The sequence below is a fragment of the Salmo salar genome, chromosome ssa04 (assembly GCF_905237065.1).
Source record: "Salmo salar chromosome ssa04, Ssal_v3.1, whole genome shotgun sequence".
Taxonomy (NCBI): Eukaryota; Metazoa; Chordata; class Actinopteri; order Salmoniformes; family Salmonidae; genus Salmo; species Salmo salar.
Genome location: NC_059445.1, coordinates 28,004,689 through 28,030,885, shown reverse-complemented (window position 1 = coordinate 28,030,885; position 26,197 = coordinate 28,004,689). Strand labels below are relative to the sequence as shown.

The following is a 26,197-nucleotide window of genomic DNA, read 5'->3' as shown; positions in this document are numbered from 1 at the left end:
GGCAATTAACCTCTCTAGGGTAGGGGGCAGTATTTGCACAGCCGGATAAAAAACGTACCCGATTTAACCTGGTTATTACTACTGCCCAGAAACTAGAATATGCATATAATAATTGGCTTTGGATAGAAAACACCCTCAAGTTTCTAAGACTGTTTGAATGGTGTCTGAGTATAACAGAACTCATATGGCAGGCAAAAACCTGAGAAGATTCCTTACAGGAAGTGGCCTGTCTGACCATTTCTTGGGCTTCTACACTCTCTTTATTGAAAACTGAGGATCTCTGCTGTAACGTGACACTTCCTACGGCTCCCATAGGCTCTCAGAAGGCGGCAAACCGGTGAATGATGTCTTTGCAGGCCCTGGCTGAAAAACACTAGCGCATTTGGATAATGGTCGATCAGAGAACAATGAGACTGAGGCGCGTGCACGAGGCGACACCATGTTTTTATTTTTTTGTCTTTGAACTAAAATAGGGTTTCCTGGTCGGAATATTATCGCTTTTTTACGAGAAAAATCACATAATTTTATTTTAAACAGCGGTTGACATGCTTCGAAGTACGGTAATGAAATATTTAGATTTTTTTTGTCACGAAACGCGTCGGGCGCGTCAACCTTCGGATAGTGTCTTGAACGCACGAACAAAACAGAGGATATTTGAACATAACTATGGATTATTTTGAACCAAACCAACATTTGTTATTGAAGTAGAAGTCCTGGGAGTGCATTCTGACGAAGAACAGCAAAGGTAATCACATTTTTCTAATAGTAAATCGGAGTTTGGTGAGGGCCAAACTTGGTGGGTGTCTAAATAGCTAGCCCAGCCATCACGGGCTATCTACTCAGAATATTGCAAAATGTGCTTTTGCTGAAAAGCTATTTTAAAATCGGACATAGCGATTGCATAAAGGAGTTCTGTATCTATAATTCTTAACAATTATTTTATGTTTTTTGTGAACGTTTATCGTGAGTAATTTAGTAAATTCACCGGAAGTTTGCGGTGGGTATGCTAGTTCTGAACGTCACATGCTAATGTAAAAAGCTGTTTTTTGATATAAATATGAACTTGATTGAACAAAACATGCATGTATTGTATAACATAATGTCCTAGGATTGTCATCTGATGAAGATCATCAAAGGTTAGTGCTGCATTTAGCTGTGGTTTGGGTTTAAGTGACATTATATGCTAGCTTGAAAAATGGGTGTCTGATTATTTCTGGCTGGGTACTCTGTTGACATAATCTAATGTTTTGCATTTGTTGTAAAGCCTTTTTGAAATCGGACAGTGTGGTTAGATTAACGAGAGTCTTGTCTTTTAAAATGGTGTAAAATAGTCATATGTTTGAGAAATTGAAGTAATAGCATTTCTAAGGTATTTGAATAACGCGCCACGGGATTCCACTGGCTGTTGAGTAGGTGGGACGATTTCGTCCCACATACCCTAGAGAGGTTAAGATAACAGTTATGAAAACTTAGGACACTAAAGAGGCCTTTCTACTGACTCTGAAAAACACCAAAAGAAAGATGCCCAGGGTCTCTGCTCATCTACGTGAACATGCCTTAGGCATGCTGCAAAGAGGCATGAGGACTGCAGATGTGGCCAGAGCAGTAAATTGCAATGTCCGTACTGTGAGACGCCCAAGACAGCGCTACAGGGAGACAGGACGGACAGCTGATCGTCCTCGCAGTGGCAGATCACGTGTAGCAACACCTGCGCAGGATGGGTACATGCGAACATCACACCTGCGGGACAAGTTTTGGATGGCAACAACAACTTCCCGAGTTGCACCAGGAACGCTCAGACTGTGAGAGAGGCTGGACTGAGGGCTTGTAGGCCTGTTGTAAGGCAGGTCCTCACCAGACATCACCGGCAACAATGTTGCCTATGGGCACAAACCCACTGTCGCTGGACCCGACATGACTGGCAAAAAGTGCTCTTCACTGACGAGTTGCGGTTTTGTCTCACCAGGGGTGATGGTTGGATTCGTGTTTATTGTCGAAGTAATGATCATTACACCGAGGCCTGTACTCTGGAGCGGGATCGAGGTGGAGGGTGCGTCATGGTCTGGGGTGGTGTGTCACAGCATCATCGGACTGTGCCTGCAATGCCTGCAATGACGACAAGCTATCTCAACGCTGTGCGTTACAGGGAAGACATCCGCCTCCCTCATCTTGTACCCTTCCTGCAGGCTCATCCTGACATGACCCTCCAGCATGACAATACCACCAGCCATACTACTCGTTCTGTGCGTGATTTCCTGCAAGACAGTAATGTCAGTGTTCTGCCATGGCCAGCAAAGAGCCCGGATCTCAATCCCATTGAGCATGTCTGGGACCTGTTGGATCAGAGGGTGAGGGCTAGGGCTATTCTCCCCAGAAATATCCGGGAACTTGCAGGTGCCTTGGTGGAAGAGTGGGGTAACATCTCAAAGCAAGAACTGACAAATCTGGTGCAGTCCATGAGGAGATGCACTGCAGTACTTAATGCAGCTGGTGGCCACACCAGATACTGACTGTTACTTTTGATTTTGACCCCTCCCCCCCCTTGTTCAGGGACACATTATACAATTTCTGTTAGTCACATCTCTGGAACTTGTTCAGTTAATGTCTGTTGAATCTTGTTATGTTCATACAAATATTTACACATGTTAAGTTGGCTGAAAATAAACTCAGTTGACAGTGAGAGGACGTTTCTTTTTTTGCTGAGTTTATAATGACACTTAGTTTGTTTCTTACATCAGCAAACCCCTAGTTTGTCTTAGCAAGTTGTCTTAAATCATGTGAGACGCTAGTCGCTAGCTAGCTAATAAATGTACTGAGTAAGAGCAAACGTAGCTAGCTAATACAGCCTGATAATACCAGTGATGGTGTAGACCTAAATCAGTTGTTGCAACAGTATCTTCTAAATCAGAGGACTATGCAAAGCAAGAATGTTAGCTACATGAAGCAGCTAAGAATAAACATGCAATGTAGCCAAAGCTTATAGGGTCCCCTAGGAAACACTTATCAACACTTTAGTTTCTACCCTGTCACAATAACTCCTCCCTGGTAGTGATGCACCGATATTACATTTTTGGCCGATACCGCTATTTAAAATGTAAGCGTCCTTTTAAGCGTTCTACAGTCGTGGCCAAAAGTTTTGGGAATGACACAAATATATATTTTCATAAAGTTTGCTGCTTCAGTGTCTTTAGATATTTTTGTCAGATGTTACTATGGAATACTGAAGTATAGTTACAAGCATTTCATAAGTGTCAAAGGCTTTTATTAACAATTACATGAAGTTGATGCAAAGAGTCAATATTTGCAGTGTTGACCCTTCTTTTTCAAGACCTTTGCAATCCACCCTGACATGCTGTCAATTAACTTCTGGGCCACATCTTGACTGATGGCAGCCCATTCTTGCATAATCAATGCTTGGAGTTTGTCAGAATTTGTGGGTTTTTGTTTGTCCACCCACCTCTTGAGGATTGACCACAAGTTCTCAATGGGATTAAGGTCTGGGGAGTTTCCTGGCCATGGCCCCAAAATATCGATGTTTTGTTCCCCAAGCCACTTAGTTATCACTTTTGCCTTATGGCAAGGTGCTCCATCATGCTGGAAAAGGCATTGTTTGTCACCAAACTGTTCCTTGATGGTTGGCAGAAGTTGCTCTCGGAGGATGTGTTGGTACCATTCTTTATTCATGGCTGTATTCTTAGTCAAAATTGTGAGTGAGCCCACTCCCTTGGCTGAGAAGCAACCCCACACATTAATGGTCTCAGGATGCTTTACTGTTGGCATGACACAGGACTGATGGTAGCGCTCACCTTGTCTTCTCCGGACAATCTTTTTTCCGGATGCCCCAAACAATCGGAAAGGGGATTCATCAGAGAAAATGACTTTACCCCAGTCCTCAGCAGTCCAATCCCTGTACCTTTTGCAGAATATCAATCTGTGCCTGATGTTTTTCCTGGAGAGAAGTGGCTTCTTTGCTGCCCTTCTTGACACCAGGCCATCCTCCAAAAGTCTTCGCCTCACTGTGCGTGCAGATGCACTCACACCAGCCTGCTGCCATTCCTGAGCAAGCTCTGTACTGGTGGTGCCCTGATCCCACAGCTGAATCAACTTTAGGAGATGGTCCTGGTGCTTGCTGGACTTTCTTGGGCGCCCTGAAGCCTTCTTCACAACAATTGAACCGCTCTCCTTAAAGTTCTTGATGATCCGATAAATGGTTGATTTAGGTGCAATCTTACTGGCAGCAATATCCTTGCCTGTGAAGCCCTTTTTGAGCAAAGCAATGATGACGGCATGTGTTTCCTTGTAGGTAACCGTTGTTCAGAGGAAGAACAATGATTCCAAGCACCACCCTCCTTTTGAAGCTTCCAGTCTGTTATTCGAAGTCAATCAGCATGACAGAGTGATCTCCAGCCTTGTCCTCGTCAACACTCACACCTGTGTTAACGAGAGAATCACTGACATGATGTCAGCTGGTCCTTTTGTGGCAGGGCTGAAATGCAGTGAAAATGTTTTTTGGGGGATTCAGTTCATTTGCAAGGCAAAGAGGGACTTTGCAATTCATCTGATCTCTCTTCATAACATTCTGGAGTATATGCAAATTGCCATCATACAAACTGAGGCAGCAGACTTTGTGAAAATTAATATTTGTCATTCTCAAAACTTTTGGCCACGACTGTAGTGTAGTTAACACACATGGACGCAGCGGTCTAAGGTACAGCATCTCAGTGCAAGAGGCATCACTACAGGCCCTGGTTCGAATCCAGGCTGTATCACATCCAGCACATCCAACTTGGAGTCTCAAAGGACAGCGCGGAATTGGCCCAGCGTCATCCGATTTTGGTCAGGGTAGACCGTCGTTGTAAAAATAATTTGCTCTTAACTGACTTGCCTTGTTAAATAAAGGTTACACACGCACTGACCAAAACTTTATTTTGTTGGCATTTATGTATGTTCCCATTACCAGTAAAACATAATCAAACCTATTTCTTTCTCTTACTTGCTGTGCTGTTTCATTATTCATGTGTTCAGTCGCTTCATTTTCAACCAGGATTGCTATGGAATGCCGTTTGGGTCTTTGCGTGTCAAAAAAAATAACAATGACCAGCAGATACAGTTGAAGTCGGAAGTTTAGAAACACTTAGGTTGGAATCATTAAAAGTCGTTACAAATTTCTTGTTAACAAGCTATAGTTTTGGCAAGTCGTTTAGGACATCTACTTTGTGCATGACGCAAGTCATTTTTCCAACAATTGTTTACAGACATATTATTTCACTTATAATTCACTGTATCACAATTTCAGTGGGTCAGAAGTTTACATGCATTAAGTTGACTGTGCCTTTAAACAGCATGGAAAATTCCAGAAAATGTCATGGCTTTAGAAGCTTCTGATAGCCTAATTGACGTCAATTGGAGGTGTACCTGTGGATGTATTTCAAGGCCTACCTTCAAACTCAGTGCCTCTTTGCTTGACATCATGGGAAAATCAAAAGAAATCAGCCAAGACCTCAGAAAAGAAATTGTAGACCTCCACACGCCTGGTTCATCCTTGGGAGCAATTTCCAAATGCATGAAGCTACCACATTCATCTGTACAAACAATAGTACGCAAGTATAAACACCATGGGACCACGTAGCCGTCATAGCGCTCAGGAAGGAGATGCGTTCTGTCTCCTAGAGATGAACGTACTTTGGTGTGAGAAGTTCAAATCAATCCCAGAACAACAGCAAAGGACCTTGTGAAGATGCTGGAGGAAACCGGTACAAAAGTATCTATATCCACAGTAAAACGAGTCCTATATTGACATAACCCGAAAGGCCACTCAGCAAGGAAGAAGCCACTGCTCCAAAACCGCCATAAAAAAGCCAGACTATAGTTTGCAAATGCACATGGGGACAAAGATCGTACTTTTTGGAGAAATGTCCTCTGGTTTGATGAAACAAAAATAGAACTGTTTGGCCATAATGACCATTGTTATGTTTGGAGGGAAAAGGGGGAGGCTTGCAAGCCGAAGAATACCATCCCAACCGGGAAGCACGGAGGTGGCAGCGTCATGTTGTGGGGGTGCTTTGCTGCAGAAGGCACGTCACAAAATAGATGGCATCATGAGGAGGAAAATGTTGTGGATATATTGAAGCCACATCTCAAGACATCAGTCAGGAAGTTAAAGCTTGGTCGCAAATGGGTCTTCCAAATGGACAATGACCCAAAGCATACTTCCAAAGTTGTGGCAAAATGGCTTGCGGGCAACAAAGTCAAGGCATTGGAGTGGTCATCACAAAGCCCTGACCTCAATCCTATAGAAAATGTGGGGGCAGAACTGTAAACGCATGTGTGAGCACGCTTTTACAGTTAGGATTGTAGGTCTGACTGACTCAGTTACACCAGCTCTGTCAGGAGGAATGGGCCAAAATTCACCCAACTTTTTGTGGAAGGCTACCCAAAATGTTTGACCCAAGTGAAACAATTTAAAGGCAATGCTACCAAATACTAACTGAGTGTATGTAAACTTCTGACCCACTGGGAATGTGATGAAATAAATCATTCTCTCTACTATTATTCTGACATTTCACATTCTTAAAATAAAGTGGGGATCCTAACTGACCTAAGACTGGGAATTTTTACTTGGATTAAATGTCAGGAATTGTGAAAAACTGAGTTTAAATGTGTTTGTCTATGTAAACTTCCGACTTCAACTGTAACACTATTTGATGTGTCAAATAAGCTTGTTGACCAATCAGGACCTGAATATGACTGTACGTCACATCATTTAACACGTTCATTTCTTTATGTAGTTATTACACTCACTTGTATTTCATGTCACAACGATTCATCGATACGTATGCTATGATGCTGGTAAAGTTGTCTCGCGTAACTACAGTGCTGGTCATAAAAAAAAAGTTAGCTAGCTCATGGAGGCAAACCAATGTCGTTTTACTCTGTTTTTGGGTAAGAACATCTGTCTCAGTAGCTATAGTTAGTTAACTATATAGCTAGGTGTCATCTAAAATAACCCTAATTTATTCATAAGACCGTTTTGTATTTGATTAATGGTGTTCGGACCCATCTATGTGAAGCTAGCCACAGTAAGGATTAGCCACAATAGTGGACTTTGCAGTTAGCCTTCAAAATAAGTGTGGCCTAATTCTACTATTTGTATTAATTTGCATTGCTGTCAATGACATACTTTTAATTTGAAGGCAATCCGCAAATTCCACTATTGTGCTGAATCCTTTATTGTGGATTCAGAATAAAGGATTCACAACGCATAACCAAGTCCGGTCGAGGGTCACTAGCCAGATGAAGCTAGCTGGCTGCCTATAACTTTAGGTTTTGGCAACAAGGTTAAGTAACTGGCTAGCTATTTATTTTCATGAACTGAAGTTCAATTTCAACAGGCAAACAACAAGTGTCAACCTAGCTAATACTTACTCACAGGGATTCCTAAATCATCGCTAAGAATAATGAAAATTACTGCAGTTTCTACTGGTCATTGTTTTCAGGCTGGTTGTATTGGTGCTAGCTAGGTACCCCAGAAGTTGCTTTTGAACAAATTATGCTTTATTACCAACGCGGTGTTGTAAACACATCGTTCGTGGCCGGTGTTTGCTTGTTTGCAGACTTTTTTTGTACAGCTTTGACAGTGCTACTGTATCTTTTTTGACACGCAGAGACCGAAACGGTATTCCATTGTATGTATGCATGTATGTATGTCTTGAAGCTAATAGCAGTGACGCTATTATTGTGTAACTCCAGTAGGGCAACATCTGAAAAATAGCTCACTTAGTAGTGTGTACCGGTGCTCGACCAGTCGGTGAAAGCCAACATCACCCACGACAGAACAGTTGATCAAGGGCAATGAATTACATTTAATGGATTTCACCTTTTGAGTTGTCTCCATTGAAATGTTCTTACTCTTTCAAATGACTGCTCAAGTGTGCGATTTTAATATTTTTTGACTGTTCGATCCACACAGCAGACATTGTGAACTAGGTTATGAATGCTGTGTAGCGCAAAATGTTACATTTATATAGGTGTGCACGTCAGCTTTGACATCGGTTTTGCACATCGGCTGATACCGATGTTGGCATTTTTAGCTAATATCGGCTGATTCCGATATCTTCACCGATATATCGTGCATCCCTACTCCCTGGCATTTTAATTCGTTGTCATCTCAAACGCTGTACTCAAAGTGCCCACTATTATATAGATTTAGAATAGTCATTCTATGTCCATGATTCCAACAGTTTTGCTCTAATTCAGAAGTGAAATCGTATTTGCAACATTTGGTTAAAAATAGGTTCTATGTTATTTGCCCATATCGTAAAGCCCTATGTGGCAGTGTGGAAATTCTCAATTGAGCAGTGTAAAAATACTTTTGTAAGTACCACTTAAGTCGTTTTTTTGTTGGTTTCTGTACTTTACTGTTTTTTTATTTTTGACAACTTTTACTTTTACTTCACTACATTTCTAAAGGAAAATACTGTACTTTTTACTACTAAACATTATGTCTCGAGTGTGCCCCTGGCTATCTGTAAATATATATTTAAATGGTTCCATTTGGTTTGCTTAATATAAGGAATTTGAAATGATTTATACTTTTACTTTTGATACTTTTTTAGACTTTTATTGAAGTAGTATTTTACTGGGTGACTCACTTTTACCTGAGTAATTTTCTATTAACGTATGTTTACTTTTACTCAAGTATGACAATTGGGTACTTTTTCCACCGCTGCAATTGAGTGCAGGAAATGCAGAAATGATAAGTGCTGACATTTTGTTTTGGTTGAAGTTTAATTGTTTTATACTGTTCAATCAGAATGGAGAGACTCATTGAAATCACTTAGAATCTATGTGTTGCCACCCTATGATCACTCACTACTCATAAAGCAAATGTGTAACTTTTATTATAAAAAAAAAAATGTAAATACTGTCCAATTTTAAAGAAAATACCGTGATATAATATTTTGGCCATATCGCCCAGCACTAGGCCATTGTGTTCTTGGGCACCTTCAATGCTGCAGACATTTTTTGGTACCCTTCCCCAGATCTGTGCCTCGACACAATCCTGTCTCGGAGCTCTACAGACAATTCCTTCGACTTCATCGATTGGTTTTTGCTCTGACATGCACTGTCAACTTTGGGGCTTTTTATATAGACGTGTGTGTGTGCCTTTCTAAATCATGTCCAATAAATTGAATTTACCACAGGTGGACTCTAATCAAGTTGTAGAAACATCTCAAGGATGATAAATGGAAACAGGAAGCATCTGAGCTACAATTTCGAGTCTAATAGCAAAGGGTCTGAAAACGTATTTAAATAGGATATTTCTGTTTTTATCTGTAATACATTTCTAAAAACCTGTTTTCGCTTTGTCATTATGGATGGGGTATTGTGTGTAGATTGAGGGGGGAAAAATGTATTTAATCCATTTTAGAATAAGGCTGTAAGGTAACTGTGGAAATAGTCAAGGGGTCTGAATACTTTCCGAATGCGCCGTATATCCTCAACACCGGCTTCGAGGGCATTGATCACTTTTATACAATGGGTTACCACATATTCAAATAATGATTGACATATTTTAATGAAAATTTATTTTGATGAATTTATCAATACTACTTAATCCTTCGACAAGATATAGTCCCGACACATCTAAGGATGCTACACAAGCAGGCTGGTCGTTGGTTCGGTTGCCAGAGACACGACCGAGTCATTCCGTCTTTTTGTTCTGTATCTATGGACTCGACCCAGTCGTTCGTTCTAAATGTTCCATTGCCATACTGGCTGGCAACGTTGTTATCCCTTGCTTGCTAGCTAGACAACTGTGGCTAACTTAGTCACGTCAAACAGTGCAACCAGAATAACAGTAGCTGGATTTGCATTTGTTTAACCTCTTAAATGTGGAGTCCCCATATTTGGGGTGCCTATTTTTCAATTCAGTCTGGTGTGTGAACGGTAGCCCCGATCTGCAGGGTGTCTGCGGAAAGCTGAGTATCTTGGCTATTGATCGTTGGGCATACGAATATATAAGGCGGAAGGTAGCCTAGTGGTTAGAGCGTTGGGCCAGTAACAGAAAGGTTACTGGATCGAATCCCTGAGCTGACAAGGTAAAAATCTGTCGATTCTGCCCCTAAACAAGAAGGCAGTTTAACCCACTGTTCCCTGGTAGGCCATCATTGTAAGTAAGAATTTGTTCTTAATTGACTTGACTAGTTAAATAAAGGGTTAAATTTAAAAAGGCCAGGCTGAGCTCATGACCTCACTTCAAGATGGCTGCTACCTACATACCGGTTAGCGTTGTGAAGCATAAACAAAATCGACAAGGAATACGTTGATAAACACCGAAAGCCGGGCCTCCACAGATCATGAGGATATATTATTTGTCTGCTTGTGACCTGCCGTTATTGATCACGTTTTCACCAAGGTAAGCTTCGATTTGGTCTGGGTTTGAGCTATAGCTACATGGGGGTATCAAATTAATTCTTAGATTGGTAGGAACAAAACATTGGCAATAGGCTAGATATCTGATGTATAACTTAATGGTAACATCGAATGTCCACGTGTGATCATATTTTTGATGCGCAAAGATATAATTTTGCCTGCTTAGGCACCTTTGGCATCCATTCCACATGTGATTGGCTACTATGGCACCTTGACAGTCTTGTAGCCAATGAGAGGCTTTCCAGGGATATGCAGTTTACCTGGGTGGGACAAAGCAAGCCTTAGAACTTTTTTTTTACTGTGTTATGTGAAGTATTTCTACCTGGCTCGGAGACGAGACGCACCAAACACGCTACATTACATTGTTAACAGATTTCATTGCTTTTAATTTAATTGATTTAGCATAAAAGATGGCTTCTGGGGGGGTGTGTGTAACTAAGCATATCGAACAGGAACATAAAAAGACAGTATACCGACCATAGAAGCTTTGAATAAAATACTGGAGTCGGACAAAGAGGATTCCGACTCGGCCGACGAAGATTGCTTTCTAGGGGGATTGGATCCATTTTAAGATCTGTAAGTCAATTATTTTCTTGACTTTATTTCTAATTTACTATATTGTTTTTTATAAGTTGTCTGCTTTTTGTGATTTGGATGTAGTTTACATTGGCCTATGTAACAAATAATTTAAATGTTATGTAATTCCAAAGTAGTTGTCTGTTTCATATTAGTTTGCTCTTCTAAGTTTCATCCTTGTAACTTTGGAGAGGTCACTTAACTCTCATGGCCATTGTTTATTTGTGATTCTCACCTCTCCCTTTGTCTCCAAAGTGTTTGTGTGTGTTCTTCACAACTAATGTGAGTCACTGTCCAGATAAAGTTTAGGCTTGGTGTTTTTACTTTACAGTAATGTCATTTTGTAAATTTAGTCAACTGTAATTCTGTCTCACAACAATATCTCTTTATTTTATTCAGTGAAGGATGCAAATAATTTGGATGATAAAGTTTGGGAGCCACCCCTCCCCAGCAAGCTTCCCCTCCCCCAGCAAGCTTCCCCTCCCCCAGCAAGCTTCCCCTCCCCCAGCAAGCTTCCCCTCCCCAGCAAGCTTCCCCGCTGCTATGTCAATCACCCGTCTGATGGTTCTACATCCACTTCTCAACAAAGGCCCCACTCCTCTTCAACCACCCCCACTGCAGTTTCAATCACCCCGTCTGATGGTTCTACATCCACTTTCCATAGACCTCTTGAAAAAGAAAATATGGGCTTGTGGCACCATTCGTCTTAACAGAATAGTTTTCTCCAAGACCAAGGTAAACAACATTACAAAGACAGCGGAGAGGGGGACAATACGTTGGATCAGGACTAACAAGCTGCTTTTTGTGAAATGGAAGGACACTAGGGAAGTAACCATGCTCACCACACAGCGTAAGGCCATAGCGACCATGTCTCAATGAGGGTGAAAAATGCCAATGGGGCATGGGTGAGGAAAAAAGTCCCAGTTTCTCTGAAGGACTACAATTCCAATATGGGGGTGCCGACCTATCTGATGCTCTGATAGGCTACTACCAGGTCCTCCACAAGACCAGGAAGTGGTATAAGACTTCTTTTTTTACCACTTTGTGGACATTCATACAGTAAATGCCAAAGCAAAAGGTCAAACCCCTCACACCCAGTTGGCCTTCCGAGAGCAGCTGGTGTTGGAAATGGCAGAATTGGGGGCCAAAAGCCACCTCACAACTGTTAACAGTTCATGTTACTCTTCAATAACACAGACCCCAAAGCAAATCAGGTGGAGGAAAATGGGTTTATTCTTATTCAAAAAGGACGAATCATGTGGGGAGGTAGATGTTCATGCTCCCCTGTCCTCAGTGATTCTCCCCTGAGTGATGTTTCTCCTGTGATTCTCTCCAGTGTACAAAGGGACAGGATGTAGTTTATAACCTAGCCTGTGGTTGACCAGTTAGTATTCCTTGCAATAAAACTGGGCCAATGGCCAAATAACAAGTATCCTATTTCAGGCTCACTGTATAGACAAATTCCTCCCATGTCTCTGACCCGTTGCTCATTAATCCCCTATTACGGAAAAAACACTATTCCATTGATCGTTAGTACTCTATTGACCTCTCATACTCTGTGTTGTGTAAGAAGATTTTGAAGATAAATACACAACCATCACAAGACCCCCCCCCCCCCACTATCCAACACACATGCCAAAAGACAAAAGGAAGAACTGCAAGCATTGCACAAAACATGGGGGAAAAAGGGTGACATGCCAGATCTGTCAGAAATGCCAGTTTGCTTTTTGTTTCCTGGCAGAGAGGGACTGCTTCAGACCATCACGACATGCACAAGCTACGGTGAAAGTGAAATCTAATCATCTACACCTGGGATGTAAAATGAACACGAATGCCATTTGTAAATAATACATCTTATTTCAGCTAATGTCACGTGTGTAACCAAGTTTGTTTGAAATACATTTTTGTTGTTGTATATCTGCTGCTTTTATTTAGTTTTTGTAAGTAGTTCATTTGTATGTAGGACCAATACATTGGATATGCCTAGGCTAAACGTTCAGGCACTTTGGAGAGGTTGAAAAAACACTTGAATATCCCCTGTATGTCCCCCAACACCACCACGATGCTTGAGAGAGGTTGGTGTTGTAGGGATTTAGTTTATATAGTGAACAATAATTTTTAGGCACATCCAGTGAGCAAGAACGGTACAGTTACCACATTCTGACACTTGAGGTTGAATGTACCCTGGTTACTCCATACCACCACAATGTTTGAGTGAGGTTGATATGATAGAACTTGTGTTTTAATACTGAACAAACAGCATTTAGGGATTGCAAATATGTAATAGCACTGGGATTATCTAATTTACAGACATAATATGCCAATTTGGAAAGGTTTAGGGACACTATTAAAACATCTGCCCATTTCTTGTAGTTAGGTCTATCAATCCCATTTTTTTTTCTGATGTTGTGGAAGCCATCTGTGTTTCCAGCTCTGGGCATCAATAATTCACTTATAGCTTGTCAATGAAAGGTGACTTACAAAATAAAAATAAATAAAAAAAGTTATTTTGTGTGTGCTTGATCTTGTGTGTTCTGAATTATGTAACTCCTATCTTCTGATCATTTCCTCATAATCTCCCAGATGTCGTGTTTCCAAATATACCAAGTTTTGGCATGTCAGAATCATGTAATTACAGATGAATAGCAGTTACTTTTGGGTATGTCTTATAGGTGGAAATCTACGTTTTGCCATTACATTTAAGAGGTTAAGCTGTTTTCTAGTGACATTTATTTGGATACATTGATAACAATGAGCTAATGAGGCGCGTTTTCGCCTGGCATTGAAAATGTGCGCTCTCGTCAGGACACTGCTGTTCAGAGGAGCTAGCCAACAGCACCGCTAACACAATCGCTTCAAAAATTATGCCAGCTGTTTCATGATTTTTACTGGCTGAGAAACGCTGCCTGACTATCTGTCTCGTCCCGACACCTTCATTACTATGGGACAGCTGGAGATCAAATTTGGATATTGAAACAATGTTGCAAATGTTGGAGAGACCGACCGCAAGGATTATTTAAAATCTCCGATGTTGAAAACTAAATGTTAGTCTAAATGAAATAACGTCTATGTGCTTTTTATAGTGGAGATCAAGTTCATAAATTGCCTGGCTGGGCTGATGAGACAGTGGATTGCGCAGTCAGATGGAACAGAGTAAATAGGCATTTTAATGTCATAGATTTAGCCGGTGGTAACTTGTGGAATAGACCCCGGCTGTGATGAGGTTTTAACCAATCAGGATTAGACCCACTCGTTGTACAATGCATGGCATTACATTTCATAACACTTTTCAAAACACACTAAGTGTGTGCCTTCAGGCCACTACTCTACTACCACATCTACAATACACAATCCGTATGTACTTGTGTGCATGTACTTGTGAGTGTATGTGTATGCGGATTGCCATGGGTGAACAGATTGCAAGTCAGATTTATTGAGTTCTCCATATGGTCGATATTAAAGGGAACTTCATTGAATATAATAGTCTTTTAAATTCAATATCGATGCACAATTTCTTCATAAAATGTCAAGCGGGTGCAAAATGCGCTTCGTGGAACAACCTATTATCTGTTGTAAGATCTTGTCTTAATGGGAAGGAAATACATCTGTTTTGTTTCCTTGATAGCGTTTATGCCTAAATGCTCTGATGTCCAAACATTTTTATTTTTTTTTTTTTTTACGATAGATTGGCCTAGCCTAATCCGATTTTAAAAAGTCTTAACTTCCATTGTAATTGTCGTAATATCTGTTGAAGATGAGTTAACTACGTCTGTCTCTTTGGCTTCGTTTAGATAGGCAGCCCAATTCAATTTTTTTCCACCAATTGGTGTTTTGACCAATCAACTCTGGAAAAAGATCTGACGAGAAAAGCTCTAATGTGATTTAGACAAAAGACCAATTAGTGGAAAAAAAAGCTCAGAATTGGGCTGCCTGTGTGAACACAGTCGAAGAAACGACAATAGATCACCATTTCAATGCTTTGTTAAATGTTTAAATTGAGTTTGATCTGAGCTATCTGATTGGCCAACAGTAGGCCTATAGGTGTACTTGATTTGCTCTCTGGGCCTGCCGAGTAGGCAGAGTTCTACCTTTTTTAAGACACATTTAAAAGGTATAAAATGAGAACACTTTGGCTTCCCGGCGCTAGTGCTGCGGAATCAAGTGCACCTACCGTTAACAGCACAAAACTGGGGGGGATATAGGAACGCAAGGCTTTATCGTTGGGTTTTTACATACATTTTTGGTGATTTGACTAGGAATGGCTTGGAGGTTGGTGATCACTGCTGTAAAGAATTAGATTTTTTTCCCCCCCCTTCTGGCAACAACAACGCCTCCATTGTATAAAAGGGGGCTGCATGCACGAAGTTATTACTGTACTTTAAAACCCACTATCCCCACATAGCCACTCTCCTCCTGTTGCACAAAAAAGCCAATGTACTGCTGAGAGCTCGCCATGGTGACTCGTGTCATGGGCCCCAGATTGTTCCTATGAAAGTGAGCTGTTCAATGGTAGCAACGAGTCCAGCTAACACTCCGATTTACAAAGCTGTATGTAATTTTTTTATCTCCGTGGCTCCTACATTTAAGTGATAATGCCAGAGAAGAGGATGTATTAGTAACACTGGCTTCGAGGGCATTATTTTTATTTAACGTTTTATTTAACTAGGCAAGTCAGTTAAGAACAAATTCTTATTTACAATGATGGCCTACCCCGGCCAAACGCAGGCGACGCTGGGCCAATTGTGCGCTGCCCTATGGGACTCCCAATCACGGCCGGTTGTGATGCAGCCTGGATTTGAACCAGGTACTGCAGTGACGCCTCTTGCACAGAGATGCAGTGTCTTAGACCACTGCGCGAATGTCATACAACGGGTTACCAACATATTCAAATAATGATTGACACATTTTCAGAAAATGTTATTTTTATGAATTTATTCATACCACTTCAATCTTCCACCAGATGTAGTCCCAACAGAAATCTAGGGCTGTTACCCAAGCTGGCTGGTCGTTCGTTCTATTGGTTCGGTTGCTAGAGACGTGACCCAGTCGTTCTGTATCTATGGACGCGACACAGTCGTTCGTTCTAAATGTTCCATTGCCATAATAGCTGACAACATTCTTATCCCTTGCTAGCTAGCCAACTATGGCTAACTTAGTCACGTCAAAATGTGCAGCCAGAATAACCGCAAAGTAGACACATTTGTTTTAGCAGTTTTTTTTCATGATTTTGACTGGCTGAGATACGCTGCCTGCCTGTCTCGTCCCGACATGTTCCTTACTATGGGACAGCTGGAGATCGAATTTGAATATTGAAACAATGTTGCAAATGTCGGGGAGACAGACAGCAAGGTTTATACAAATCTCCACTGTTGAAAATTTAAGTTTAGTCTAAAAGAAATGTGAGATAATGTCTAGATGCATTTTATAGTGGAGTTCAGCCCTGCCAATCAATTTATAAACTTGATGACAGTGGATTGCGCAGTCAGATGGAACGGAATAAATAGGAATTTTAACGTCGGATTTAGCCGGTGGTAACTTGTGGAATAGACACCGTCTGGGATGCGGTTTTAACCAATCAGCATTAAAGATTACACCCACCCGTGTAAGAAGTACATAATGTACCCGTGCACCTGCTTTGAGCATCAGTGTTGTCACAATGGGCCACCATTCACCTTAGGAGCATTTAGAAAGATAGTCATTTTGTTGTTGCCTCTTTTTTTTTTTTTTCTTTTTTTTTCATACGGCATTCCTGTTATCCAAAACAGAAATGTTATAAATGTACAAACTTAGATGGCAGCTAATTTGTTGACGCATTTGGGTTTATGTAAGCCTAACACTCTTGATTAATTATATTTGTCCATTGTTTATTCATTATCAAGTGCTGAAATCCTACTAATGATGCTCATCATATACTAATTTGCACTTTAATACAATGACTCAATATAGAAACTATTAGGCTGAACTGTAATTACAAGACAAATATACATTCTTTAACCTGCTATGTCTTTATGGAGGTTTAGTTGTTTTGTAATTTAGTTGTTTTGTTTGCTTGTCTACGTAGGTGGAAGAGCGCAGCAAAGACAGTCTTCCACTGGAAGAGAGGTAAGATCTTCTAATCCTTGATATCCCTTGGCGTGGGGAAACCAACATTCTTGTTATGTTACTCATTTGTTTCACTCACACCACGCCATACAACAACCATAGGTGAGGAAAATGGCAGATAAATAATATCCCACCATGATCCGAAAGGATTTGCTCTCTAAGTGGAGAGAAAATGTAGAAACAGCCAAGTGTAGCTAAGTTAGGACTACGGAAACAAACCACTGCAGCAGTATGCAGTTTAATCGAAGCTTGGATTATGACAGGTGTGCATCTTTCAGATGAGAGAACCAAAGTGGGCGAAAGGCAGGAAAGTGGGGGGGGGGTGTGCAGAGTGGAATAAGATTTGTGTCGTTAAATCAAGCATCATTTTGAATTGTCACACACATTCACATCCACTGTAATGCGTTGCCTACATGTATTCAGATGCATTTATAGTAACTAGACATCGGCCAGATGTCTAGTTTAACGCCGGTGTGCAAAACCGATGTCAAAGCTGACGTGCATACCTTTATAACGTAGGTACATGACGTAATGACGCCACATAAGATTTTGCGCTACACGTGCAACACAGCATTCCTAACCTAGCCCACAATGTCTACTGTGTGGATCGCGCAGTCATTTGAAAGAGTAAGAACATTTCAGTGAGACAACTCAAAGGTGAAATCCATTTAAACACCAAGATAATGGAATTCATTGCCCTTGACAATCAACCGTTCTCTGTCGTGGGTGATGTTGGCTTTCGCCGACTGGTCGAGCACCTTTACACACTACCAAGTGCTCTATTTTTCAGATGTTGCCCTACCGGAGTTGCACAGTAATAGCGTCACTGCTGTTAGCTTCACGACTGACATTTGGACCAGTGATATCAGCCCCATGAGCATGATGAGTCTGACAGCACAGTGGGTCGTCAAGGATTTCGTACTGAGAAAAGTCGTATTTCATTCTCATGAATGTGCTGGTTGTCATACCGCTGCTGCCATTTCAATGGCATTTGAGAACATGTTTGAAACTTGGAAACATGAACACACTAGCTAGCTCCATTTGAACAACTGACTCGGGAAATAAGCTCATCAACTGCGCCTGCAGCAGATGTGATACCCTCTGTCAAGGCATTGAAACGCCTGCTCAACAGGCATTCTCTTTATTGTGTCGCCACTATGCTCGATGCTATGTACAAGGACCGCTACTTTGATGCAGAGAAGAAACAGGGCTTACGTGAAATGTTACATACACAGCTGGACAAGATGGAAACGGACACAGTGACAGTGCGCACCGAGGAAGAGAGGCCATGGACAGACAGCTGAAACTTCACTGCTTGACATGTACGATGAAATCCTGGTTGAGAATGAAATGACTGAAAAATGAACTACGAAACAGCACAGCAAGTAAGTGAAAGAAATAGGTTTTGATTGTTTTACTGGTAATGGAAACATACGTAAATGCCAACAAAATAACTTTTTGGTCAGTGTGTGTGTAACCTTTATTTAACTAGGCAAGTCAGTTAAGAACAAATTCTTATTTATAATGGCGGCCAAACCCGGACGACGCTGGGCCAATTGTGCGCCGCCCTATTTTATTTTATTTTATTTATTTTAGTTTTTTATTTCACCTTTATTTAACCAGGTAGGCAAGTTGAGAACAAGTTCTCATTTACAATTGCCACCTGGCCTATGGGACTCCCAATCACGGCCGGATGTGATACAGCGTGGATTCGAACCAGGAACTGTAGTGATGCCTCTTGCACTGAGATGCCGTGCCTTAGACCGCTGCGTCCGTGTGTGTGTTAACTGTTGAACTGTACTAGAATGCTTAAATGGCCACTAGAATTTTAAATATCGGTTATCGGTATCGTTTTTTTTTGCAAGGAGAATATCAGATATTAGTATCGGCCAAAAATGTAATATAGGTACATCACTAATTTTATAGTGTGCATGTATTCCGATAAATTGTATGTATGTTGTGTGCATTTATTCATTGTGTACTGAAGTCTATGCCTAGTCTATATGTTTTAGATACTGGAGTTCCAGAGGGGATTCTAAGAGGGCCTTATTGGGGCCTTTTCAATATGGTGTGGTGTTTATGTTGGTATGAGTGTGGGGGGCGTGAACACGAGTGGGAGAGAGCGAAAGAGCGGCACGGTAATACATTCCAGACTAATTTTAGAACTCCTTTAAAGAAAATGCAGTCGAGGTCCATCTGACCAGAGTTTTTTGTTTCATTCCAGATAAGGAAAAGTCTCCTTTCTTTAACGAATAGAACATAGATATGTAATACATCTTGGCGGCAGTTAAATGTGTTCTTGTTACATGAAAGACTGGAAGCATAGATGCCAATAGCTCATTTGAAGTGTTGATCCTTGTGCTGCGTTTAAGATAACAAAATGAACTGGTTTGGCAATGACTGAAGGAGTGAGGACATTCCACATTCAAGCACATTCATACTGTGAATATAGGCCTATTCTTTTCTGTTTTCTGGTTAGCCATAGCACTAGTGACCAGAGAATGACATTACAAGAGATGATAAGCCAGAACTGCGACTTCTTTTGCTATCAAATTTCTTTGATCTAACATATAGCTGGGACTGTCATGGCAGCCACTGCTGGCTAGCTGCGTGCTGCTGGTTAGTGTCAGCTTCTTCTAAAAGCCCCCTGACAGTCAAGAAACAGAGCCCTGAGTCTCCTGTGTGTACTCAACTTGTCTCTGTGGCACTGTAAGTGGCCCCAGTTGCTCGCTCACAAAGCCCTGAAGGGAATGATGTTTTGTATGGGAAGTTGGCATTTGATTTACTAGCTAACACGTAGCTAACCTAGCCTAGCCTACAACTTAGGCCGTTGCTAAAAATGTCCCCCAGTACAAACACACTGGGAAGGTGTGGAGTCCTTGGACAGGGCTAACATTCAACAACACTGAATTGAATACTAAACAGTGCTGTGCTCCTCAGCGCATTGGTAGCAAAATTTCACTTGATGACTTCCTACAATCTCCTTATTTACATTTTTTTATTTACATTTAAGTCATTTAGCAGACGCTCTTATCCAGAGCGACTTACAAATTGGTGCATTCACCTTATAATATCCAGTGGAACAACCACTTTACAATAGTGCATCAAAATCTTTTAGGGGGGGGTTAGAAGGATTACTTTATCCTATCCCAGGTATTCCTTGAAGAGGTGGGGTTTCAGGTGTCTCCGGAAGGTGGTGATTGACTCCGCTGTCCTGGCGTCGTGAGGGAGCTTGTTCCACCAATGGGGTGCCAGAGCAGCGAACAGTTTTGACTGGGCTGAGCGGGAACTGTGCTTCCTCAGAGGTAGGGAGGCGAGCAGGCCAGAGGTGGATGAACGGAGTGCCCTTGTTTGGGTGTGGGGCCTGATCAGAGCCTGAAGGTACGGAGGTGCCGTTCCCCTCACAGCTCCGTAGGCAAGCACCATGGTCTTGTAGCGGATGCGAGCTTCGACTGGAAGCCAGTGGAGAGAGCAGAGGAGCGGGGTGACGTGAGAGAACTTGGGAAGGTTGAACACCAGACGGGCTGCGGCGTTCTGGATGAGTTGTAGGGGTTTAATGGCACAGGCAGGGAGCCCAGCCAACAGCGAGTTGCAATAATCCAGACGGGAGATGACAAGTGCCTGGATTAGGACCTGCGCCGCTTCCTGTGTGAGGCAGGGTCGTACTCTGCGAATGTTGTAGAGCATGAACCTACAGGATCGGGTCACCGCCTTGATGTTAGCGGAGAACGACAGGGTGTTGTCCAGGGTCACGCCAAGGCTCTTAGCACTCTGGGAGGAGGACACAAGGGAGTTGTCAACCGTGATGGCGAGATCATGGAACGGGCAGTCCTTCCCCGGGAGGAAGAGCAGCTCCGTCTTGCCGAGGTTCAGCTTGAGGTGGTGATCCGTCATCCACACTGATATGTCTGCCAGACATGCAGAGATGCGATTCGCCACCTGGTTGTCAGAAGGGGGAAAGGAGAAGATTAATTGTGTGTCATCTGCATAGCAATGATATGAGAGACCATGTGAGGATATGACAGAGCCAAGTGACTTGGTGTATAGCGAGAATAGGAGTGGGCCAAGAACAGAGCCCTGGGGGACACCAGTGGTGAGAGCACGTGGTGCGGAGACAGATTCTCGCCACGCCACCTGGTAGGAGCGACCTTATCAGTAGCTATACGAGCTAACCGTGTGCTAGCAGGATGCACCATTTGATTTTAACTTCAAATAGCTGTTGATTGATTTCCTTAGGCACATTCCCTCCAGACCCAGTGTGGAAGTGTCTCTGAGCCCAGAGAAGTGATAGGAAAGCGGCGACAGGCAGGGCTGGTTGAATCCCCTCGACTTGGGGACCAGGGCTCCAGGGCCTCTTGTGCCTGGGTTATCGTACCTCTTGACGCGAGCTGCCATCACTCTTCTCCCACCTTGAAAATAGGCTGGAGATAGGGGGAGCGAGTCTGGGCCACTGACCTTGCTGTTTGTGTGTGTCTCAGGGTTTCCGTTAACAAACAAATGCCTGGTTTTGCCCCAAAAAATTATAATGAAAAGCTGATTGATAAATAAAACTGTTGCCTGCCAAAATGCCTGGGAGAAAAAAAAATCCCATTGCATGATATGCCCATCAATGAATAAAAAGTATTATCGGTCAATGTTTTTTTTAAATTGGCCTGTTTTTTTGTTGTGTTGGATAAATAAGATAAATGATGACTATCACACGTGCACAGCATGCAGAGCCTATTTTGAGCGGTATTTATCCTGCAGTTCCTCAGTTGCTGTAGTAAAAAATGTGCTTTTATAAGCCCGTTCGTTGCGACAATTCTAAATGCAATCTCATGTTAACAGTTTTGGTGCACGATTAAAACAAGCTACTATTTTCTTCAACTGGTAATTGAAGTGCGCCTCCCATTCAAGTGCAAGCAACAGGCTATCAGTGCGTCTCCCGCCACTTTACAGTGTGATCTGGAAGCTGGAGGCAATATTCATTTTGAAAACCTGAATGTGAGTTTCAAGTTTGGGGAAGCTTACAAAATCATTATAAGTGGTACGCAGAACGGTAGGATACCGTTCTGCGTACCAGTTATAATGATTATCATATACACATTTTTGTGGAACAGTTTCATTTCAATAATGACGTTTTTCCTTTCTCAAAATCATTGTCATGTGGTTCATCATAAATATCTGAATTAAAATGATATAAATCTCAGCGTCAGCTTATGTGAGATCACCAGCCTCTGCCATGTGGACACATTGATACTAGGGATGCACCGATATGAAATTTTTTGACCGATACCGACATCCGATATTTTCCTTGCCCCCCCCCCCCAAAAAAACGATACCAATAACCGATATTTAACATTTTAGCAGCCTTTAAAGCGTTCTAGTACAGTTAAATAGTTGACACACACTGACCCAAAAGTTATTTTGTTGGCATTTACGTATGTCCCCATTACCAGTAAAACCTATTTCTTTCACTTACTTGCTATGCTGCTTCGTTGTTCATTTGTTCAGTCTCAACCAGGATTTCATTATACATGTCAAGCAGTGAAGTTTCAGCTCTGTCTGTCCGTGGCGCCTCTTCCTCGGTGCGCACTCTCACTGTGTCCGTTTCCATCTTGTCCAGCTGTGTATGTAACATTTCACGTAAACCATGTTTCTTGTCTGCATTGAAGTAGCGGTCCTTGTACCTAGCTCGAGCATGGTGGCGACACAGTAATGAGGCTCTGACAGAATGCCACCGAATCACTTGTTCACAGCCTCTTGTAGAGTACTTTTGTAAGTTTTGACCCCACGGTCTGTGTCGGCAGTTTTGTTGAGCAGACGTTTCAATGCCATGACGGAGGGTATCACGTCTGCTGCAGACGCAGTTGATGAGCTTATTTCTTGAGTCAGTTGTTCGAATGGAGCGTGTTCATGTTTTCAAGTTTCAAACAAGTTCTCAAATGTCATTGAAATGGCAGCAGCGGTATGACAACCAGCACATTCTTGAGCATGTTATACGGCTTTCCTCAGTACGAAATCCTCGTCGACCCATTGTGCTGTCAGACTCCGCATGCTCATGGGGTTGACATCGCTGGTCCAAATGTCAGTCGTGAAGCTAATAGCAGTGATGCCCATAGCAAGTAGCTCATGGATGTGCGTTCCAACAATACTGTGGAACTCCGGTAGGGCAACATCTGAATAATAGTTCTTGCTTGGTAGTGTGTACCGGGGCTCGAGGTGCTCGACCAGTCGGCGAAAGCTAACATCATCCACGACAGAACTGTTGATTGTCAAGGGTAATGAATTCCATTCTTGGTGTTTAACCTGTTAGGGCTAGGGGGCAGCATTTGCACGTCTGGATAAAAAAAATGTACCCGATTTAATCTGGTTACTAATCCTACCCAGTAACTAGAATATGCATATACTTATTATATATGGATAGAAAACACCCTAAAGTTTCTAAAACTGTTTGAATGGTGTCTGTGAGTATAACAGAACTCATTTGGCAGGCAAAACCCTGAGACATTTTCTGACAGGAAGTGGATACCTGATGTGTTGTATTACCTTTAAACCTATCCCATTGAAAAACACAGGGGCTGAGGAATATTTTGGCACTTCCTATTGCTTCCACTAGATGTCACCAGCCTTTACAAAGTGTTTTGAGTCTTCTGGAGGGAGATCTGACCGAACAAGAGCCATGGAACGATGATGTCCCATTAGACACCTGGCGCGCGAGTTCATGTTGGGTACCCTCGTTCCAATACGTTATAAAAGAGTATGCATTCGTCCACCTTGAATATTATTCATGTTCTGGTTAAAAAAGGCCCTAATGATTTATGCTATACAACGTTTGACATGTTTGAACGAACGTAAATATATTTTTTCCCCTCGTTCATGACGAGAAGTCCGGCTGGCTTAGATCATGTGCTAACAAGACGGAGATTTTTGGACATAAATGATGAGCTTTTTTGAACAAAACTACATTCGTTATGGACCTGTGATACCTGGAAGTGACATCTGATGAAGAGAATCAAAGGTAATGGATTATTTACATAGTATTTTCGATTTTAGATCTCCCCAACATGACGTCTAGTCTGTATCGCAACGCGTATTTTTCTGGGCGCAGTGCTCAGATTATTGCAAAGTGTGATTTCCCAGTAAGGTTATTTTTAAATCTGGCAAGTTGATTGCGTTCAAGAGATGTAAATCTATAATTCTTTAAATGACAATATAATATTTTACCAATGTTTTCTAATTTTAATTATTTAATTTGTGACGCTGACTTGACTGCCGGTTATTGGAGGGAAACGATTTCCTCAACATCAATGCCATAGTAAAACGCTGTTTTTGGATATAAATATGAACTTGATAGAACTAAAAATGCATGCATTGTCTAACATAATGTCCTAGGAGTGTCATCTGATGGAGATTGTAAAAGGTTAGTGCATCATTTTAGCTGGTTTTATGGTTTTGGTGACCCTGTCTTTGAATTGACAAAACATTACACACAACTCTTGTAAATGTACTGTCCTAACATACTCTAAATTTATGCTTTCACCGTAAAACCTTTTTGAAATCGTAAAACGTGGTTAGATTAAGGAGATGTTTATCTTTCAAAGGGTGTAAAATAGTTGTATGTTTGAAAAATTTGAATTTTGACATTTATTTGGATTTAAATTTGCCGCTCTTGAAATGCACCTGCTGTTGATGGAGTGCACCACGGGTGGCACGCTAGCGTCCCACCTAGCCCATAGAGGTTAATGGATTTCACCTTTTGAGTTGTCTCGCTGAAATGTTATTACTCTTTTCAAATGACTGCACGACTTGAACTTGTTTAGTTGTTGGGATTGTGCGATTAGTATTTTTCTGCTTTTGTTCTGTGTAGCGCTGTATGTTTCGTGGCGTCATTACGTCATCTGCCTACGTTATATAGGTATGCACGTCAGCTCTGACATCGGTTTTGCACATCGGCGTTAAACTAGACATCTGGCTGATGCCGGTGTTGGCATTTTCAGCTAATATCGACTGATTCTGATTTGCATACCGATATATTGTGCATCCCTAAATAATATACCGTGATCCATTGGCGCCTAAAAGAATTGAGCACATGGAACTCATAGCGTATAGGCAAGTGCAGCAGTAGGCCTATAACTTCCATTGCTCTTTCACACCAAGGACTGGTTATTATCAAGGGGGAGATTGTTTGTGTTTTCAAATAGATTACTGTGAGGAACAATAGTTTTATATCATTTGCAATAGATGTAAAAACAAAATAAATAAAAATACTTTCCTACATCTACATGCAGCAAGCCAGGAACATCCATGCATGCTCAGGTGCACGCACTCCCTCAACATTATCAGGACAGAGAAACCAGAGACATACTCACATGATTACTCCAAACAAAAGACAATAAAAAAATTGGCAAATATCGTAAATGATGGTTATGAAATAAACCAAAACTTGTTTCTCACAAGTGTAGCAAGTTGTGAACTATGCTAACGGTAAATTACTAATTAATACACGCATTAACAGAAATGTACAATTCCTTCAGAAAGTATTCAGACCCCTTGGCTACTTCCACATTTTGTTACGTTACAACCTTTTTCTAAAATTGATTAAATATATTTTCCGCAGCAATCTACACAATACCCCATAATGACAAAATCAAAAACCGTATTTATATACGTTTTCAGACCCTTTGCTATGAAACTCGAAATTGAGCTCAGGTGCATCCTGTTTCCATTGATCATCCTTGATGTTTCTAAAACTTAATTGGAGTCCATGTGGTAAATTCAATTGATTTGACATGATTTGGAAAGGCACACGCCTGTCTATATACTTCCCCACAGTTGACAGTGCATGTCAGTCAAGGGGTCTGAATACTTTCTGAATGCACTGTATTTAACCAAATTATGGGGATTAACGGTACTTAAACTACTGGTGCCATATATAATGGGGAATTGATAAATAATTGAAGGGCAAACAGTTCACACAATGAATTAATGAATGCACAAAAATTGGCAGAAGGCAGTTCTGGAGTCGTCGCCTATATCTTCGCCCTTCTTGTCTCAACATTTGAAATTAAACTCAAGACACATTATCTTCACACATATTTTAGAT

General features: G+C 41.6%; 1 protein-coding gene across 5 annotated transcripts in view; it reads left to right on the top strand.

The window, feature by feature from the left end:
* The window catches only part of LOC106602747 (transmembrane protein 131-like), a 79,654-nt gene that overhangs the window by 5,598 nt on the left and 47,859 nt on the right, over positions 1-26,197 (top strand). For all 5 annotated transcript variants that reach the window (XM_014195587.2, XM_014195586.2, XM_014195585.2 and 2 more), the window contains exon 3: positions 17,072-17,112. In XM_014195587.2, coding sequence (XP_014051062.2) covers positions 17,072-17,112 — 41 coding nt within the window. The remainder of the gene's footprint in view (positions 1-17,071; positions 17,113-26,197) is intronic.